Below are 20565 nucleotides of genomic sequence, written 5' to 3' on the forward strand. Positions count from 1 at the left end.
GAAACACCTCGTTCTAGCCCCCTCCCTACACCCTCTGCCTGTCAACTGCCTGCTCTGCTTGCCTTCCTTTGCCTCTGCCCCTCCCCTTCCAAGAGAGGGGAGTCCCGTGACCCCACCCCCCCAACCCTAACTCTAACCCTTCTCGGGCTTGGATGGACTTGGGCCGCATCCTTCTCGGTAGTTCTTGCTGTCTGGAAGTGGGGACAGGCCTGGGTGGTGGCAGCTGACATCATGGGGGAAGTTGCCCTGAGGTTGATGTGTGTGTGGTGGGGCTGGACAGCTGCCCGTAATAATGCGGCTGTGGGCCTGAAGCGGAGTAGCCGCTGCTGTGGTGACTCACAGAGCCAGCAGGAACGGCCAAGTGAGCGTCACCTGAGGATTTCTAAGTGCCCAAGAACCATCTTTGCTGGTGCAGAGGGCCGGCCACCGAGGACCACCAGGAACATGCACTGCCACTGATTTGCTGAGGATCTGGGCACATTTTCTTCCGGACTCTGGGCCTCAGGGTCCCCATCCATACAGTGAAGGACACGGGCTCCCCGTGGATCCTCGCCAGCTCCAGAGCACACCCTCTTCAGGCCTGAAGGGTCCCCTTCCCACTACACATCCCTTCACGTGAGGATTCTGGTTGTGTCTTGGCAGCAGGGCCTGCAGGACAAGGGGTGCCAGAGCAAGAGTCAGGGGACCAAAGAAGAGAAGCTCCTGAAGAGGCAGGCGCCAGCCCCCAGGCGGGACCGGGAGGCCCCGGAAGCTGGTGGCACCATGAATGTAGAGAAAACAGGTAAAGGAGGTCTGCCTGCCAACCCAGAACTACCCTGGCTCAGCTAGCACAGGAGGGAGGCATGTTTGGAGTCTGAGCTGTCCCCACACACAGTCCTCCTCACCTTCCCACAGCCGGGCCACGAGCAGGCCTGGCCAGGCCATACTGGCTGCCTAGAGACAGAGCCTCAGAGACCCCAGCCTGCCTGCCCCTCATTCCAGGGATGATGATGTGTAACCCTCTCTACCCTTGCCACCTCCTCCCGAGGCCACCAGGGGCCTTACCCAGTGATAGAGGCTTTGGCCAGTGTGGGCTGGGATTGGGTTTCCCGGCTTTTTGTCTTTTCCCCAGCGCCTGTCAAAAGCAGAGTGAGGGTGGCAGCCTCAAAGACGCCAGCACCCGCAGAGAGAGGCCCCACTCCCTCTCCCTTGTATTCTTTGGGCCCTTGGGGCCTAGAGGGCTCCTAGGACAGCTTTTGCTCTACTGCCTCGAGGCTGAGAAAAAGGAGTTGTTGACTCCCTCTTCTCGGGCAAGGCCCCATGGCATGTGTCCAGAGGCTGACTGGCCATGGAGGGTTGAGCACAGGCCCCCCACTCTCCCAGTCAGTGCTGGGTTCCCCAGGGGGAGGCCTGATTCCAGTCATAACTGGAGAGAACATTGTCAAAGAGCCTGAGGGGAATGCCGTGAGTGTGTGGAGAAAACAAACACCTGTCGATAAAGGTTAATTGTGTGTCTGAACTTGCTCACATGGTGGAAGGAGTCATTCCCTTCTCTGAGGTGGTACTAGAGCCCTGGCCACCTGCCTGGGCTTGGGAGCTGGGGTCTGGTCGAGGTGTGGGCAGACTTTTGGAGGGAAGTCATCCTCTGACCAGTGAGATGGCTCTCCTGATTTGTCAGCAGAAGGGAAAGGCCAATTCCAACTAAGGGCTGAGGCTGACTTTCAGTGGGGCCAGGGCTAGGCCTGCATCTCTCTAAGCCCCAAGGCCCCATGAGGGGGCACTGCTCCAGGGAGGGGTGTCTGGGCAGACTTTCTTCTGAAAACTTGCACAGAAAACTGACCTACCAAGAGGCCCTGTCAACCAAGGGCCCTGTTCAGTCCCTCACCCCAAGTGCCCTTTTGACCCCACCTCCCTCCTCTGACCTCACTTTACTTCAAGATGGCTCCTCCCCCAACAAGCACCATCCAGGCCCCCTTTCCACTACCCTCCCAGCACACACCTGGAACACCAGTGGTGCAGAGTTGGAACGAACCCCGCTGGGAGTGAGGTCTGGGTGTTTCAGAGCCTGAGGTCTGAGCAGTGGGCCAGAGGAGAAGGGTGATTCCATGTCTCCTTTGAGCCCCCAACCTGTTTGTGGCTGTCACTCACACCTGAGCATTGCTTTGGGCTCCTGGCGCCTTCCCCAAGGTCACTCCTTTGGGAAGGACTCCTGCCTCCATTTTACAAAGGAAGACCCTATGCCTACTCCCTGCCCCAACTCTCTCAAGCGGCAGTGCTGGCTCTTGGGACCTGCCTGGGTGTTCCCTACCACACCCGGCAGTTTCTAAAGGGCTGAGGGCCAAGCGGGTCACATGCAGGTCACATGCTGCTCACGGCAGCCCTGTGTGCCTGCCTGGAAGCTCCCTTCTGCCCTCATTGTCCCTAGAGCACAGAGCAGAAGCCCAGGCCACTGTGAGTGTGAGGGAGCATGTGCTGTGTCATGTGCAGGCCACACAGCCAGGGCCACTTGTTAAATCATGGCGCTGTCTAGTGACTGCCCTGCTCCAGCTCTCTGGACGTCTCACTTCAAGCTGCCTGGCACATGGGTTTGGAAGGAGGGGAAGAACCCCCACGTATGTCATCTGCCCTGCTTTCTTTAGATGGTGGAGGAGTGCTTCTCACCATCTGTACCTCCTTGGGCAGTGCCGCACTCTCACCCAGCCTGGAAGCTGCCAGCAAGTGTGAGACTTCAGGGGCAGGTGGCTTCGTTCACAGTGTCTGGGAGCTTCCTTGTCCAGCCTGCACAGGGCTGTGAGCCCTGGGGACCCAGTGTGGGGAAGCTCAGAAGCCCTGGTGCAGCTCTGAGGTAGAGTGGGAGGGCCTGTGGGGTCCCAAGATGCTGCTTATCCACATTTCCTCCTGCCTTTCCTGCTCTAGCCAGGACCCGTGTGGGCTGCCTGAGGGCAGGAGACAAAATCTCCACAGCTCTTCCTCCCACTGCTTTGCCCTGTTCTCTTCCTCCCCAAAACCTTGCTAGCGCCCTCCTGCAGGGACTGTGGTCTTCTTGGTCCCTTTGAAGTAAGCGTCCCTGGCCCCATCAGGCAGCCATAGGCCTCAATTCTGTGTCTCTGTCCTTTCATCCGTCTGTCTCTCTCTTTGCTCCTGGTGACAGGACCGTGGAAGGCCGAGAAGCAGGATGCCTTAGGCTGAGGCCCCGCCCAGCTCGGTATTTACAACTCTTTCCTGCCCTTGTGGTCCCTGTGCACTGTCCCCACTGACCCCAGTGTTGGGCTCAGAGCTGCCCGTGTCCTGCACCTTGTGCTGTGTCTGTGTGTCTGTCCCTGGCACAGGCACACACTCTCCTTGTTCCCTCTTGGTGTTTAGATGACCACTCCTGGCAGGGGCCGGCTGGGGCAGCCCTCTTCTCTCCTCTGTACTCTGGAGAGGGATTGAGGGTTACAGAAATCTTGCTGCCCCAAGAATAATGTTTTTGGGGTGAGACCCCTTAGACTTCTCCTCGGGTAGCATCGTGAAGGCATGTCTTTCTCAGCCACGATTCCTCAGACCTAGAAACACATACTCTCAGAGGAATATTCTCTTGAAAGTTGCTCTCCTAAGTCCTGATCCAGACAAAGCTGTGCAGAAGCTGCCTGCTGAAGAGGCTTCTTCCAAGGCGGGCCTGGAGGCTGCACTACCTGATGCTGCTGCTGCCCGGCCCTCCAGCGCCTCTGGCCTCCTGCTTCTTTTCCCTCCCTATCCTGCCATGATGAGCCCCTCCTGCACGAGGTGGGACCTCTGCTGACCGACCACTACTTTGCTCGTAGGTGGGCGGCTCTTTGGCAGCGGGAGGTGCTCAAGTCTGTCAGGGCCGCCAAGCACAGCCCCCATGGTGCATAGAATGGTGGAGGCCATGTCACAGCTGCAGGAAGAGAAAACCCAGCTACAGGAGGAGCTGGTGGCCCTACGGGAGAGGCTGACCCTCCGCGACAGTGACCAGCAAACCACGGCCACTCAGCTGCAGAACCAGGTACCTGGGGAGGCTGGGATGGGCAGAGGCCACTGCCCACCGTGGAGCAGGTCAGAGGACATCGCTTGGGGCAGCTGGAACCCACCAGGCCACTGGTGTAATAGACAGATGGGGTCTTCTCTCCTGGCCTTGGGAATGCTCTGGAGAGTGAGGTGGCAAGAATGCAACACCAGGTCTCCTCGTCCTGGCCATCCTCTGCCCCATCTCTTGTTACCGGGGGCCAGGCTCTCCTTCTCCAGGAAGAGATGTGGCTGCACCTGGAGATGTGAATGGGGCAGGAAGGGGCAGGTGCTTCCCATCCTGAGGCCCACACTGAGCCCACCCCATCTTCTGCAGTGCACTGGACTGGGCAGCCTGAGTGGACAGAACTCACTGCATACGGTCACCCCACAGGAAACTGGCAAGAAGCGAGAACGTGACTTCTCGTTCAAGGTGGAGGAGTCAGGAGAGGCTGGTGTGTGTGTATGTGGGGTTGGGGTCTCAAACATCTGAAAGCCAGGGAGGCTGGTGGTCCATGTTGGTGTGCGTCGTCCCCTTCATTAGCTGGCCAGGAGGACAGTCAGGGTCCCTTGGCCCATCCACACACCCCGTGGGGCCCCATTGGCCTCCACTTCTGTGTGGCCACTTCACTGTTTTTTCCCTCCCCATCTTCATGCAGGCGCTTTCCAGGGGCTCAGCTCCTCACACCCATAGTCAGTGACTACCTGTTAGGGCTGTGTCTGACCCTCCACCATTTCCCCAGGGTCCCAGTCCCTGTAGCATTATCCCCACGTTGGGTTCAGTGCTCTGGCCCCACTGTGGCCCCTGAGCTCTGGCCCAGGGCTCTCTTTTGAAAGCTTTGCCTATCAGAGGGGCACCTTCTTTCTCCATCCCAAGGAAAGAGATTCCCCGGACATATGGGCCTTCTGCTTGATGAAACATCACTGAGGTCTGGAACTTGCTCTCAGCTCAAGGGAGCAGCAGAGTGTGTTTGCACACTTCTCTAACGCAGCAGATTGTCCAGCTACAGCTCTATCCTCTCCTCTGAGAATTACCCGAGCACCCACCCCTGGCCTAGTGGGCTGAGTCTCCCTTAGTGCATCCGTACTCATCTCCTTCTTTCTACACTTATCACGTCACTTTACTGTCTCCGGGCCTGTCGTCCCACTAACCGGGGGCTCCTCAAGGCAGGGTGGGTCACAACCATCTTTGTACCCCTGTTGCCTGCCTTTGTGTCTGCCTGCCTTCTGGATACTTGTGTGACTTGCACGTGCCAGGCACCGAACCCAGGGGAACAGATATGTTGCTGTCCTTGTGGCGGTTCTAGTCTGGGGGAGGGGCACTGGTTCCATGTAACCATGCAAAGCTGGAGGAGTAACAGGGCTCTGACGGAGGGACAGACAGGGCTATGAGGGCTTGTCTGAGGGGGCTTTGAGTCTGTCAGGGAAGTCAGGGATGGCCTCCCTGAGAAAGTGACTCTGAAGCTGAGATCTGCCCCAGACCAGAGGAAAGTGTGCTCTGAGCTGAAGGAACAGCAAGTACAAAGGGGCCGGGGCAGGAGGAGCAGGATGTGTACCCAAATCCAAACCAAACCAGTTGCCATTGAGTTGATTCCAACTCGTAGTGACCCTATAAGACAAAATAGAACTGCCTCATAGGGTTTCCAAGGCTGTAAATCTTTATGGAAATAGACTGCCACATCTTTCTCTCACGGAGCGGCTGGTAGGTTCAAACTGCCCACCTTTCAGTTAGCAGCTGAGCGCTTAACCACTGCACCACCAGGGCTCCTCAAGATGAGTACAGGGTAGGACAGGCCTGTGTGACTGGAGTGTGGCGTGAGGGGAGGAGCGGGGAGGTGAGTCTGGAGGGACCAGCAGGGCCAGACTGAGCAGGGCCTGGTGGGTGGAGGCATGGCCAGGCTGGGACACTGGCCAGTTGAACTCAGGTGGAGGTGGGGCAGGTGGAGGGCAAGTTGGGAAGTGGGAGATGGGCCTTGGAGAGCTGTCACCAGTCACCATAGCCTGTCAGTGTGGCTTGCTTCCTCCGTGGACTCTTTCAAGTCAAAGACTTAGCTTAAACAGTGTTAGAAAAGCTTCGAGTTAGAGAAAATGCTGTGCCTCCCAGTGGTACTTAGGCTCGTAGGCCCTGTGGGGGGATGTTGACTGCACCTAGTGAACAGTGGGAAGCTGATGAAAGAATTGGGGTGGAGGGCAACGTGACTAGAGTTGCCTTTTGAGAAAGATGCTGTGGTTGTAAGAGGGGAGGGGAGGCACTGGAGCCAATGGGGGCAGCTGTGCCAGATGTGGGGGCCACACCAGCTCTTGGGGGTTGTAGGGTTGGCCAGGGTCCACCCTGCAGGACACACGTCTGGCCCGTGCGAGAGCTCCCAGCAGCTGTTCCTTCCCTATCCTTCCCAGCTTAGGCTGTCTGGGCACTTTCAGCACTTCACTTTTCAAACAATTTTTTTTTTTTTTTTTAAATAACCACTTCATTGAGAGATTCACATACCATAAAAATTCACCCCCTTACAACTTGACGGCACTGGGTTTTTTGGGTTACGGGCATACAGTTCAATGGTTTTTAATGTATTCAGAGTTGTACAACCTATCACCACTAATGATAGAACATTTCATCACCCCAAAGAAAACCCTATACCTGTTAGCAGTCCTTTTCCTGGTCTTCCCCTACCCCCACAGAACCACTAATCTACTTTCTGTTTCTGTGGCTTTGCCTATTCTAGATACTTGATATAAATGGGATCATACAATAAGTGGCCTTTTGTGACTTAAAACAAGTGTTTAAAAACTATCCCCACCTTTAATTAGCAAAATCTATTTAAGAAGGGAAATTGAAGGTGAGATACCTTGGTCTCTGTGGGATCTCTGAGCACCAGCCTTGCAGCCTCATTTGGGAGAACCACTTTCCCTTCCTCAGCTCCCCGCTGGGCAACTTGGGAAATTCGGAAACCCCTGGGCCTTTGCTTGCATTTTGTCCCTGCGCTTTCTGACTGCTAGCTGTCTTCTAAAGCCCCTCAGGGGATGCTCCCGAAGCTCCAGGTCTCTGAGCTGCTCTCTGGAGGGTCCCACTCTATGGAGTCCTGGCCAACCACGTGAGCTTTGGAGCCACGGTGTGGGTTCAGATCCCAGCTATGGCTCTATCCTGTCCTTAAGCTGGTTAATTACCACTCTGCACCTCAGTTTCCTCATCTGTGAAGTGGACATAACAGCAGTACCTGAGGAGATGATCCAGGGAGTTCATTAGGAAGGGTTTTGGATTTGGAATCCCATGGGCAGGATTCAAGTCATGGCTGCGCAGTTGTAGGAGCCACTTCCTCTGTGAGCATTCATTTCCTGGTATCTGTTTAGGGGCTAATACTTGTTGCCTCCTGGTTACTGGACAGTAGAACAGGCGGTAGACTACAGCACTGTGCTGCGTGAGCCGTCACTCCTGCGTGCCCTGGGCCCCTGTCAGCCTCCTGTGGTTTTACACAGAGTGACTTTCCAGGTCTTCTCAATGTTGCTTCTCTAAGAAGAGTCCACCCTGGGGTGCCTTGTTTCCAACCCTCTCCAGACCTGCCTTCTGACTGTGCCTGCTTCCCTGGTTGAGTTTCTTGAAAGGCAATGTAGCCTGCTAGTTAAGAGTGAGGGTTCTGCAGAGGTCACCTGGGCATTCAAATCCTAGGGCCACCAGTTAGTAGTCAGGTGGCCTTCAGCAGGTTTCTTAATCAAGGCTCAATAACCCTTTGGAACCTCGAATTTTCCTCTGGTAAAATGGAGATAATAATAGTACCTACCTCAGAGGATTATGGAATTGAATGTGATGATCATATGAAGCCCCCCACCCTGCCACACTGGCAGACAAAGGGCTTAGTAAATGGGGCTGCTATTATCACGGTGAACTCGGTTTTGTGGGGGCTGTGGCAGTGTTTGTAGGCCTCCCCACTGGTGAGTGTCAGCAGGAGGGATTTGCATTTACTAGTAGCCCACTCTGCTTCTAATGGGGAGCACTTGGCCCAAAGTCATGCTGTCCTTGGGCACCAGACTGACCAAGGCACAGAAACTGCTGGTCTTAGTCTGGTGGCAAGGGAGCCTGTGGCTGGTCCAATGACCCGCCCCTACGTTGGCAACAGCAGCCTGGACTGCGTTCCTGTGGCCTGGGGCTCTCTGCTCCTCTCTCAGTGTTCCTGGAGCCATGGTCTCAGTGTCCCCAAGTGCCCCCAGTGTTACACACTGCCAAGACTGCTCCACCCTCACTGCCTCCCCGCCCCCCCCCCCCCGCCCCGCACCTCAAGACAGAAGCTTAAACATAACTTTTCCTCAGAGGTTGCAGACTGGCGGAATGTCTCTTGCTCCAAATGTGTCTTGTTAAATGGCCTGCACTGTGGGCTGTTTAATGATCAAATTAGTTGACAACATTTAAATATTAGTAAAGTTACCATGAGAATCTGGACTTTTGATCATAAGATTGGAACATGGGGCACGTCTGAGCTGACATACCACATGATACCCACTGCCTGGAGCCAAGTGACCGCTCCTGCCTCCGGAAGAGGTGGGGTCTGTCACCATCCCCTGGCCTCTACCTCCTGCCAGCCTCACCCAGAGACCCTGCTCTGCCTGGCCCCTCATACATCCAACATCCTTTCTGCTGGTATTTATTGGGTGACAACTGTGTGCCAGGTACTGTTCTCAGCCTTGGGAGGTATAACGCTGAACACAACAGACAAAAATCCCTGCCTTCACAGAACTTTCATCCTAGTGATAGAATTTATTATGTGCTGGGTCCTGTTCTAAGCACTTGACAAATATCATCTCATTTAATGTCACCCAACCCTCAAGACAACCAATGAGGTAGCCTTTTTGTACAGATGAGGAAACAGAGGTACAGAGAGATTAAGAGACTTGCCCAGGGTTCTTGGCGAGCAAGGTGTTGTCTGGATTAGAACTCAGGCAGCCTGGCATGAGAACCCATGCTCTCCACAGCTCTTGCTGCCCCTCTGTGGCAGAAGGACTTGAATGTGAAGACTTGGCAGTAGGGGTAGAGTGGGTTAGGCAGGGGGCAGACAGGCCTGCCCAGCAGGTATGGAGTCAGGAGCCAGGCTTAGGAGGGAGAGGGCACTGGGGGCAAGGTGTGGGGGGTGGTTGCAAAGGGAGTGTTCTCTGGAGTCAGCCCTCTGGTGTCTGGGATGCTTTCTTGAGGCTCTGGATCCCAGGCCCTCTCAACCTTACCAGCTCAGCAAGGGTTTGGCCATGCCTCTGGGAGAGCCCGCTTTTCCTCAGAAGATCCCGTCGGCCAGGCCAGGCTTGGCAGGTGGGAGGGCAGTAATCATCAGGTTGTCTGCGTTGATAAAGAGGGCACCAGCCCCACCTGGGGAGCAGACAGCTGAGAAAACACATACCTGAGCAGGGCAGCCCCACCTTCTGCTGAGCCTGCTTCTACCCAAGAATGGAAACGTGGGCTTGTGTCTGGCCAAGAGACAGGCCCAGGATCCTTCTCCCCTCAGCAGAGCAGGGCTGAGGCCCCCTGCACCAGGCCCAGGCTCAGTTTCTCTGTGTTGTGAAACCCTGGTTGGCCCATCCCAGTGGCCTGCTCAGGCTTTCTCCTTTGTCCTGGCTCTTGGCACTCAAGAACGTGCACATTGTCCCTCTGCCGTTATTCAAATATTTGAGGGTCTGCTGTGTGCTGGTCACAAGCAAAATGGACCTGGTCCCTCCCCTAGTGGGCTGACTCAGCCATGGTAAGCCTGTGAAAGAGATGCCTCCAGGGACCACAGCTAGGGTCTCCCAAGCGAGTCTCCTGTAGCTGGTTTCCCCTGTCAGGTCAGGTTCATGCTCAGGCCCGGCTTACTCCTCTCATTTCTCTGGCCCCAGTGGTCTTTCCTGCGCCTTCACTCCCTAACTCTGAGCTACCTGCCTCCTCTCCCTGCAAGCTCAGGAGAAAACTGGCACCTTTCCCCAAGGCTGTTCCGAAGCAGACCCCTCAGGGTGCAGTCCCACTCCTGGGAAGCCCACTTTCATATTTCCCAGTCCCAAATGGAGCTGGCCCACTGTGTGGTTTATGCGCCACCAGGCTGTCTGGTGCCTTGGCGACCCCTTCCTCAAGCCACCCCCGCCATACCTGCTGTCCCAGCCTGCCACTTTGCTGCCATTTCCTTCTGGGGCATTCTCGGAGATTCCAGAGCCCAGGAGCACCCAAGTTCTGATTGTGATGCAAGAAGAGAGCAAGAGTCTGGGCTGCAGGCTGGTGGGGGCGGGGGAAACCTCACTTTCACTGCACTGAGCCCGTAGGTGGCAGTCCTGGTGCTCAGTGAGGTCAGTGTACCTCAGCTGGAAGTCAAGGAGGCAGGCTTTTTGGGATACCGGTGCAGTCCAAGTGGACCTTCTAGGGATTTCTGAGGGAGGGAAGTGGTGGTGGAGAACCCCAGCCTTTTCAGAAGGAGGTAGATCCACTTATTTCAGGGTAAGGGGATTACAAGAGGAATACATAGCCTTTGTGAACACCTAAAAATTACTGAAAGGCATAAAGAATTTGTCAACTATAATTCTACAGCCCAGAGACCTCCACTTTTCTGTATCGTGTACACATTTGTTTTCTGCATTTTTTTTTTTTTTTTTACTTAACGCATTGATGAGCCTTTCCCCATACCATTTAAAACTCCTGAAAAAGGTAAATATAATTTGAGTGGCTACACGATAGTTAACGAGTATATAATAATTTACTCAACCATTCCCCTAATGTTAAATATTTGGGTTATTCTCAGTTTTGTGACTAAGGAGTGAAAGGCTGGCCTATACACACCCTCCCTAACTCCCCACTAGGGCTGAAGAAATTGAGCTTTCTTAACACCAGGCATTTAACACAGAGAAAGGGGTATTGATAGTGGGCAGAGACAGCATGGCGCAAGCTCTGCTGCCCACCGCGCTCCATGGCCTGGTGAGTTGCTAGGAATGGGTGTGCTGGCAGTCCTGGTGACAGAGGTGACCTGCTCCGGCCCTGCTTTGTTTGGGCCCGGCCCTTAGGTCATCAGCTTGTCTACCAGGAGGCCTTGGACAGCCTGCTTGAAACTCCCAGCCTCTCAGCCATCCTCCCCTAGGGTATCTCGCCCCAACCACAAGTGAGCACCTTCACTAGCCCAGGGAGATGTGGCCTCCGAGGCCGAGTGTTGCCCACAGACTGTTTTTGGCTCGCTTGTGCTTTACTTGTGAGGCAGGTTGGGAGCTGGGGTGAGCACACCTATCTCTGAAAACAGTCTTGCCAGAAGCCACTCCAGGTGGAAAATTCCGGGAGCTGGACAAGGACAGATCTGGGTTCTGTAGGGCCTAAAATACATTCAATTTTGGGATCCTTTTTAAGAAAAAGAGAAAAGTAGAAATACTAGAGTGGATACTGGGCCTCGGAAGGGGACTGTGCAAGCGAGGGGTCCTGAGGCTTCAGCTTCCTGAGTCTCACAGTGGGCTGTCCCTGGGGTGGCCCAGAGTAGTGTGAGGGTCACCCCTGTTGCACTAGAGCCACCCTGGGGTGGCCCAAGGTGATGTGAGGGTCACCACCATTGCAGTAGAGCTGCCCTTGGGGTGGCCCAGGGTGGTGTGGGGGTCACCCTCATTGCACTTGCTCTCCAGAGTTTGCTGAAGAGCCCTGGTCTGGCTGGGCCTTGTGGTGGGAGAGGGTGCTGAAGGCTGTCAGGACCAGGCCAGGTTTCTCTCACCTGGTGTCCCAGGTGTGGCCTGATGCTTGAACACAGGGAAGGGCAAGGGTCACAGGGTCAGAGGGACCTAGAGAAACCATGCTAGGTGTCCCAGGTTGTGGGGGGAGAGGCCTGGGTACAGGCTGGAACTGAGAATAAGGCTCAACGTGACCCTGGCTTTGTCTGGCAGGTGGAAAACCTGAAGGAGAAGCTCATTAGCCAGGCCCAGGAAGTGAGCCGTCTTCGGTCAGAGCTGGTGAGCCTCACCAATGCCATCCCCAGTGGTGGGGTGGGCGGCGGGGGCCGGCAGACCCTTCCAGACGTGGTGCTGGCCCATCTCGCCCAAGCCCTTGCCTCCGACCAAGCTGTGCTTCGTTCTGGCCAAGGAGACTGCAGGCTTGTCTCAAAAACGCACCCAGAATATTGAGCACCACCCAGAGTGCCCCCAGAGGTCCTGTGACTCTAAAGGGAGGGGGTTAAAACGCCCGTTTGCTGATGTAAAATAGGAGTGTGAACTCCTGTGTATAAATACAACTTTTCCTTGTTACTTTCACACTCAGGAAAATAGAATGGGCGGGGGGGGGGGCAGGAGAGAGAGCAGTTCCTGCTTTACTGCCCTTCTCGCTCGCTCTCTGTATTTCTTTTGCGAGCACCTTCTCTTCCTCTCACTTTTTCTTTCTTTTTCTCCTTCTCTCTCTCCTTTCTACCTCTCCTCTTCCCTTTGCCCTCTTCCCACCTCCCTTGGCCTTTCTCCCCCATGCCCTGTCCTCGACACATGTCCCCCCTCGGCTCTGGTGGTCTGCAGGGAGGCACCGACTTGGAGAAGCACCGGGATCTGCTGATGGTGGAGAATGAGCGACTGAGGCAGGAGATGCGGCGCTGTGAGGCCGAGCTGCAGGAACTGCGGGCGAAGCCAGGGACACCCTGCCCGGGCTGTGAGCACAGCCAGGTGAGTGAGGTGGGCACAGCCCCATGATCACCTGGGGGGCTTGCGTCCTCCAGTTCCTAACTGTGACCTGCCTGCCTGCCTGTCTGCCTGCCTCACACTCCTCCGGACGCCCACAGGAGAGTGCCCAGCTCCGTGGCAAGCTGTCCCAGCTGCAGCTGGAGGTGGCGGAGAGCAAAGGCATGCTGTCCGAGCTGAATCTGGAGGTGCAGCAGAAGACCGACCGGCTGGCCGAGGTGGAGCTGAGGCTCAAGGACTGCCTGGCTGAGAAGGCACAGGAGGAGGAGCGGCTCAGCCGGCGCCTGCGTGACAGCCATGAGACCATCGCCAGCCTGCGGGCCCAGTCACCACCTGTCAAGGTGAACCATGGGCTGGGCTGCCAGCATGCAGCACCCTGTGCAAGCCCGAGCCCAGCCTCCATGCTCTTGGCCCTCCACCAGGGCAGGGATGGCCCCTAGGAGGGCAGGTCTTGGTGAAGACAGAAATGTGAGTGGTGATGCACTCAGTCCTGGCCTTCCCTCCTGTCCAGGGCCAGGCACACAGTGGGTACTCAATGACCAATGCTTGAGATGCCCACTACATGCCAGGCACAGATGCAGTACATCCCCCAGATTTTGCCCTTGGCTTTACCCTTCTTGCCTCTTCTGTGCCTAGACTGAGGCCAGGGCCAGGCTTATAGTGAGCACTCATTGAGATGAGAAGATGCCAGGAAGCCCTTGAGCGTTCTAGAAAGCTGCGACCTCGAGGCTCCTCTAGATTTTTCTGTAGGCCCGTAGTGGGATGTTCTTTAGTGTCCTCCCTCTGACCAGTCTCATCTCCAGGTCCCGGGGTGAGGTCCAGTTGCTCACACACCTCTGCGCCCTGTCTCTCCCTCACCTCACAGTACATCATCAAGACGGTGGAGGTGGAGTCGTCTAAGACCAAGCAGGCCCTTAATGAGTCCCAGGCCCGCAACCAGCACCTGCAGGAGCAGGTGGCCATGCAGAGGCAGGTGCTGAAGGAGATGGAGCAGCAGCTGCAGAGCTCACATCAGCTGACGGCCCAGCTCCGGGCGCAGGTGCGCAGGCTGCATGCACATGTTTGTGGGTGTGTATGTGTGTCTGGGTGAGAGGGCACACAACGCACAGGGCTGGAAAGCCAGAGGCAGCTTGCAGAACAGTGCAGCGGTTAAGCCATCAGGATCAACAGACCTGGGTTCAGTCCCTCCTCCTCCTACTGGCCATGTGACCAAGGGCTGGTTTTCTCTAAGTCCCCATTTCCTCATCTGTACCATGAGTCTCATCACAAAGCCCATGTCATAGGGACTTGGGGCATAATCCATAAGAGACAGTTCACACAGGGCTTGGCACACAGGGTGCACTCAACAGGTACTCCTCCTGCTGTTGTCATTATCGCAAGTGCTGGCCCCTGCTTTCCAGGCACGTGGCTTGAGCACCCTGTGTGCCAGGGATGGGGTTGGCACTGGGATGATGCAGGGAAGTAGTAGCCGCACAGAGCTGATAGCCCCGTGGGGAGAGAGATGGCCACTCACCCTTTGTACTGTGTCCATGTTCGTGCATGGGGTGAGGACTGGACCTCCCTCCCAGTGCCTCCTGCCCATGGCACTGAGCCTTCTCGTGGCCATGGCCACCAGATTGCCATGTACGAGTCAGAGCTGGAGCGGGCACACGGGCAGATGCTAGAGGAGATGCAGTCCCTGGAGGAGGACAAGAACCGGGCCATTGAGGAGGCCTTTGCCAGGGCCCAGGTGGAGATGAAGGCTGTGCACGAGAACCTGGCAGGTGAGCCGGCAGCCATTGGTGCCCTGCCCCACTCCACCCAGGCCCACCTTGAGCCTGGCCTGCTCCACGTCGCAGCCCCCACCCTGTCCATTGCACACACCTCATGTCTCTAGGTGTCCGGACCAACCTGTTGACGCTGCAGCCGGCGCTGCGGACCCTCACCAATGACTACAACGGGCTCAAGAGGCAGGTGCGCGGCTTCCCCCTACTGCTGCAGGAGGCCCTCAAGAGCGTCAAGGCTGAGGTGAGCACAGGGTGGTTGGGACTGGGGAGCTCTTGGCAGACATAACATCCACCCAGGACACCCCTCCAAAGTCTAGACAGAGCTCCTCAGACAACCCCCCCACTCCTGCCACACACCGTATTTTTCAAATTTGAAAAATGTGTGGGCTGGTGGGGACAAGTATATGGGTGTTTGTTTTACTACTTTACTATTCTTTAAACCAAACAAAGGAGCCCTAGCGGTGCAGTGGCTAAGCGCTCGGCTGCTAATGGCAGTTCAAACCCACCTGCCGCTTTGTGGGAGAAAAATGTGGCAGTCTGCTTCCGTAGAGATTAAACCCACTGCCCTCGAATCGATTCCAGCCTTGGAAACCCTTTGGGGCAGTCCTATACTATCCTGTAGGTTCTCTAGGAGTTGGAATTAACTCAGTGGCAACCGGTAAACCAAACATGTCCCTTCTATCTTTATATCCCAAACATGTTGCATTTCTTCTATTTCAAACATGGCTCATGTATTCTTATGTCTATACTAGGCTTAATTTAAATTTTTAACCATGTACAATGTGAGAATAACCAGAGTCTTTTAAATGCCTCCCACGTGCTGAGCCTTTTATAGCTGCTGGCTCCTTGTTGAACAACAGCTCTGTGGGGTAGAGAGACTGATACATTTTGCCATTAGAAAAATTGTTTTTCTCCCTTAGAAGAATAATGTCAGTAATACATGGACATGGTGACAAATTCAAACACTCAGAAGGGCATCAGATGAAAAGGAAGGGCCTTTCCTGCCTCCGCATCCCACTCCCCAAAGGTGGCCAGTCGTTCCCCAGGGACGTGCTGATGTCAGCGTTCATGTGTCTACAGTTCTCATTTACCCAACAACAGCGAACACACTTGCTTCTTTTTTACCCCCTTTGAGATTGAACTTGGAGACCAGCTCCTACAGATCCACTAGTTAGATGGTGTTATCCCTTCTTACAGGTGAGACAATTGAGGCTCAAAGAGATTGAGCCAGTTGTCGCAGGTCCCTCACCTACTCAGGGGCAGAGCTGGAGTTTGGGCCCAGGTGAATCATGTTGTAGTTAAGTGCCAAGTGCTATGGAATGAGGGTTGAGTCCTGGCTCTTCGCTTATTAGCAAGGCGACCTTGAGCTATCGGCTTAGCTTCTTGGACTCAGGTTCTTTATCAACAAAATGGGGATGGTAGCAGGACCTATTCAGAGAGGTTATTGGGAAAACCTGATGTGTGGCAGCAAATACCAAGTACTCAGCCCCTGGCAGGGAGGCAGGGAACACCCTGCAGGGCAGGCAGCCAGGCAAGCAAGGCCCCCCTGACGGCAGTGCCCACCCCCTACCAGATCAGCCAGGCCATCGAAGAGGTCAACAGCAACAACCAGGAGCTGCTGCGCAAATATCGCCGGGAGCTACAGCTGCGCAAGAAGTGCCACAATGAGCTGGTGCGGCTGAAAGGTGCCTACCAGGCGGGCTGGGTGGGAGGTGCCCAGCACTGGGGTCCTTGAGTCTGGCTGAGAAGTGATCCCGTTCTACCTCCCGGGCCCAGCACCACTCCTTGGAGCTGTGCCCTGTCAATCACGTGCTATTACAATCCCCTTTGTAGTTAAGAGCCCTGATGGTGCAGTGGTAAAGAGCTCAGGCTGCTAACCAAAAGGTCGGCAGTTCGAATCCACCAGCCACTCCTTGGAAACCCTATGGGGCAGTTCCGCTCTGTCCTATAGGGTCACTATAAGTCAGAATTGACTTGATGGCAATGGGTTTGGTTTTTGGGTTTTATTTGTAGATAAGGAAACTGAGGCACAGGAAAATCGGGAAACTCAAATCCATGTGGCTGGTAAATGGTTCCGCTTGGATTTGGACTCAGATCTGTCCAGCTCTGAAGCCCCTGCCCCTTTGCCCATGGCGAGCTGCCCCCCGGACTCTGGGTGGCCACAGGGTGGGGGTATTGACATGCTGGGTGATAGGTGGCTGGAATGACACTTGTCCCAGCCTAGGGCCTGTCAAGCTTGAGACTCCACCCATTCATTGCACAAAGGTCTGGGGAGCACCTACTGTGTGCCAGGTGCTGTTCCATGCACTGAGGATTTGGCTGTGAGCCCCACAGATGCCACCCTGCCCTCAGGACACGTACTTTAGCTGGGGAACAGACAGTAATAATCACCCAGAACCCTAACACTGGCCCTGTTACTAGGGCTGGGGAGGGGCTTCGAGAGACCCTGGGCGGAGGGCTTCCCAGAGATGAAGCTAGAGCTGAGACCTGGACTATGAGTTGGAATGAGTGGGTGAGGAGGGAAGGTAGGGCTATGGTGAGTAGTTTTCATTTCAAGAGCACCGGGATCCCGCTGAAGGACTTCAAGCAAGGGGCTGGAGTAATCAGATCCAGACTCCCCTGTGGCCTCCCTGTGCTACCTGCCTGCCAGTCCACTTGTTCTCTGGTCCTGTTTGCCCACCTGATACCTCATCCCTACCCTGGCATTCATGGTGTCCTTTGAGAATGACAGAACAAGTCCCATGGCCCACTGGAGCCCAAGCTCCTCATTTTGTAGATGAGGAAACTGAAGTCGAGAGAGATGAAGAATGTCTATTTTGGCATTCCACCCAGACTGGGTGCAGTGCCTGAGCCCCACAATTGACCTTTCCTCTATGTTCCCAAAGTGAAGCTCCCACCTTCAGCTGAACTGCTCAGAAATAAAACATAAGTAAATTCATACTGTAGTATCAGTGACTTCTAACAGCTTTGTGGGCCACCCTGCCCTGGGAAGCCTTGCTTAGAAGGCACAGGGCTCCTGAGCCACTTGTCTGCTCAGGACACCAAGGGACGCCGGAGTGGAGACAGTCTAGTCTTGACCCAGCCTGAACATATCTCTCCTCCCCCAACCAATCCAGGGAACATCCGGGTGATTGCCCGTGTCCGGCCAGTCACCAAAGAGGATGGAGAAGGGTCTGAGGCAACCAATGCTGTGACCTTCGATCCCGACGATGACTCCATCATCCACTTGCTGCACAAGGGAAAGCCTGTATCCTTCGAACTGGACAAGGTCTTCTCCCCGAGGGCTTCACAGCAGGACGTGAGTGCAACCCTGGGGGTACCACAGGGGAAACTGACTGAGCAGTGGAGAGGGGAAAAGACAGACGCACAGGGAGGGGGAGAGATGGGCATGGATAGAAAGAAGCATGTCTTAGTTATCTAGTGCTGCTATAGCAGAAATACCACAAGTGAAGGGCTTTAACAAACATAATTTGTTATCTTACAGTGTAGGAGGATAGAAGTCTGAATTCAGGGCACCAGCTCTAGGGGGAGGCGTTTTCTCTCTGTCAGCTCTGGGGAAAGCCCTTGTTTCCTTTCAACATCTGTGGGCCTGTTCCCTGGAAATCTCCATATGTCTTGGCATCAGTCTTCCCCTGGGTCTAGGAGGTTCTCAGTGCAGGGACCCCAGGTCCAAAGGATGCACTCAGCTCCTGGCTCTTCTTTCTGGGTAGTAGTCAGGTCCCTCTATCTTTGCACCCTTCTCTCTTGTAAGATAAAAGGTGATGCAGGCCACACACCAGAGAAACTCCCCTTACATGGGATCAGGGCTATGACCTGAGTAAGCATGTTGCATCCCACCCTAATCCTTTTTAACATAACCTAATCTTGCCTCATTAACTACAGGCAGAGATTAAGATTTACAACACATAGAACAATTAGATCACAAAATGGAAGACAACCACACAATACTGGGAATCATGGCCTAGCCAAATTGACACCTGTTTTGGGGGGACACAATTCAATCCATAACAAAGTGCAGGAGTTGGAGAGACAGGATTGAGAAGCGAGAATCATGGGGCCAAGTTCCCTCCTTCTTCCCTCTAGAGGAGAGAAGGTGGGAAGCAGGGGCAGATTAACCAGTAAACTCATACTGACTTGCATTGAGCCAGGTATGTATGGGCTTAATATTTACCTGAGAATCTATGGTGAGCAATTTCACATCTTTAATATGGTGAGGGGCAAGTGAAACTATTCACTGCAGATTGGTGGGAAGGCACAGTTGGGTCCGTACTACCTTGCTTATTGGATATCCCGGCCCTGGTGGGAAGCTAAGACTGATGACCTTAGAAACTTTTAGAAAGTAGAGAACCATGCATAGCAATGCCCACCCGCCCTGCCTCTCCCACCCGTGATGCTTTTCTCATGGATCTCCCTAAGGATTCCCCTACCAGCCTGCTCTCAGTGCTGAGCCCTCAGCCCTGTGAGAACCATGTATGTGGTCTCAGCATCCATTCTTCTCCTGTCTTTGCCCAGAGTCAACCTACTGGGCCCTGTCCTGCCTGTGCCCTCCTGCTCCTATGCCTGGGTCTACCTCTGCCCATCCTGTGTGTCCTCTGTGGGCGAGTGGGTGGGCAGGCTAGGTGAGGGGGGTGCCCTACCATTGTGTTGCTACCCCCTCCTTGAGAGTGGGAGAAGCAAGGTGGGCTCTTGAGCTCCAGTGCGGGCAGCCCCTTCCTCAGGTGTTCCTTGGGTGGTAAACCCTGTTCTGTCTTCCCTTCAGTCTTTTGGCAACCAGGTTGCCCAGTGATGTCTACTGTAATGATGTGTTAGTCAGGAATTCCATAGCAGTGAGCCAGTCGACCACAGTAGCAGCTGCTGCATTACTGCTGGAGGAGAGAGTGGTCACGGGGACCAGAGCTGGTGGGGCCCTTGGTCCAGCAGCCCTGGCAGCCCCTCACCTTCCATCCCACGTGCCCTCCCCAGGTGTTCCAGGAGGTGCAGGCCCTGATCACCTCCTGCATCGATGGCTTCAATGTCTGCATTTTTGCCTACGGGCAGACAGGCGCTGGCAAGACGTACACAATGGAGGTGGGTGCCGCCCAGCGGGTGCCCTGTCCCCCGTCCTTGGCTCTGCTGCCCATGGGGCAGGGTTTCAGGGCCACATATGCATCTGGCATTCAGTAGCGCCTGCCTGAAGGCTGTGCCAGGCATTTCACCCCTGTGCTCTCCTGTAAGTCTCTGGCAGTCCTGGCACAGCGGTGCTGTTTTAAAGGTGGGAAAACTGAGGCCCAGGAGGCGAAGTTGTTTGCTTCTGGCAGAGGGCTTTTGGGGGCGGTGGACTGGCAAGTAGGTGGGAGCTTCCAGCAGGGAGGCTCCTGGGGGAGGTAGCTGGGGCAGGGAGGGGGTTGGGAATGACTGAGGCCACGTGAGCATCAGGACCGTCCACCCTACATGTCAGAGAAAGGCCTGGGCTCACTGGGTCTTTCCTTCCGCCTCCAGGGGAGCCCTGAGAACCCAGGCATCAACCAGCGGGCCCTGCAGCTGCTCTTCTCTGAGGTGCAGGAGAAAGCCTCTGACTGGGAGTACACCATCACGGTCAGCGTAGCAGAGATTTACAACGAGGTCCTCAGGTGGGAGACTGTCCTGCCCATGTACAGGGTCAGCTTTACAGTCCTTGGTGGTAGGCGGAAGGAAGGATGTGGGATGGGAAATGAGGTCTCCCTGAAGGCAGTCCAGGGGTCAAAATGAGGCTGTGAGGGCCCAGGAAGGGACCTGGCCATATGTCCTGACTCACGCAGGTGGGTCAGGTGGTCTGAGGCCCCCTTCCTCACACCAGCAGGCAAGTGGGAGGAGAGGCTCTCTGAGCCTGCCTGGGACACCCACACCTGGCACTCCTTTTTCCCTGGAAGCATCCTCCCTCTACCTGGGGTCTGGGCCTTGTGCCTTCCTCCGCAAGTGATGTGAGAGAAGGCAGGAGTGGTGCCACCCACAGGACTTTTGGGGGAACAGTTGGGCTCCACCTCTTACAGTCAGTTGAGCTGTAAGGGCAGAGAGGGGCTTAGCCCAGTGGTCAAGGAAGGCTTCTTGAAGGAGGTGTGATTGTTTAGGAAACATTCCAGGCTAGGAGCAGGGGGAGGGTGGCAGGGGGAAAGTGCAAGCAGAGGCCTGGAGGAGGGACTGAACCAGGCTGGGGCCTGGGAGGAGGGAGTGA

At 55.3% G+C, this 20565-nt stretch overlaps 1 protein-coding gene across 7 annotated transcripts in view; it reads left to right on the plus strand.

Moving 5' to 3' along the window:
• The window catches only part of KIFC3 (kinesin family member C3), a 31811-nt gene that overhangs the window by 7401 nt on the left and 3845 nt on the right, over positions 1-20565 (plus strand). For 4 of the 7 annotated variants that reach the window (XR_010318885.1, XR_010318887.1, XM_064273975.1 and 1 more), the window contains exons 3-14: positions 643-781; positions 3783-3985; positions 11836-11901; positions 12451-12594; positions 12711-12950; positions 13475-13648; positions 14225-14372; positions 14486-14616; positions 15949-16060; positions 17492-17673; positions 19338-19442; positions 19854-19984. Coding sequence is in view for 2 of the 7 variants with exons in the window: in XM_064273975.1 (XP_064130045.1) it covers positions 643-781; positions 3783-3985; positions 11836-11901; positions 12451-12594; positions 12711-12950; positions 13475-13648; positions 14225-14372; positions 14486-14616; positions 15949-16060; positions 17492-17673; positions 19338-19442; positions 19854-19984 (1775 nt within the window). In the remaining 5 variants the exon portion in view is untranslated. The remainder of the gene's footprint in view (positions 1-642; positions 782-3782; positions 3986-11835; positions 11902-12450; positions 12595-12710; positions 12951-13474; positions 13649-14224; positions 14373-14485; positions 14617-15948; positions 16061-17491; positions 17674-19337; positions 19443-19853; positions 19985-20565) is intronic. The other 3 variants (XR_010318888.1, XR_010318889.1, XR_010318886.1) reach the window with 2 other exon arrangements.

The sequence above is a fragment of the Loxodonta africana genome, chromosome 21 (assembly GCF_030014295.1).
Source record: "Loxodonta africana isolate mLoxAfr1 chromosome 21, mLoxAfr1.hap2, whole genome shotgun sequence".
Classification (NCBI taxonomy): Eukaryota; Metazoa; Chordata; class Mammalia; order Proboscidea; family Elephantidae; genus Loxodonta; species Loxodonta africana.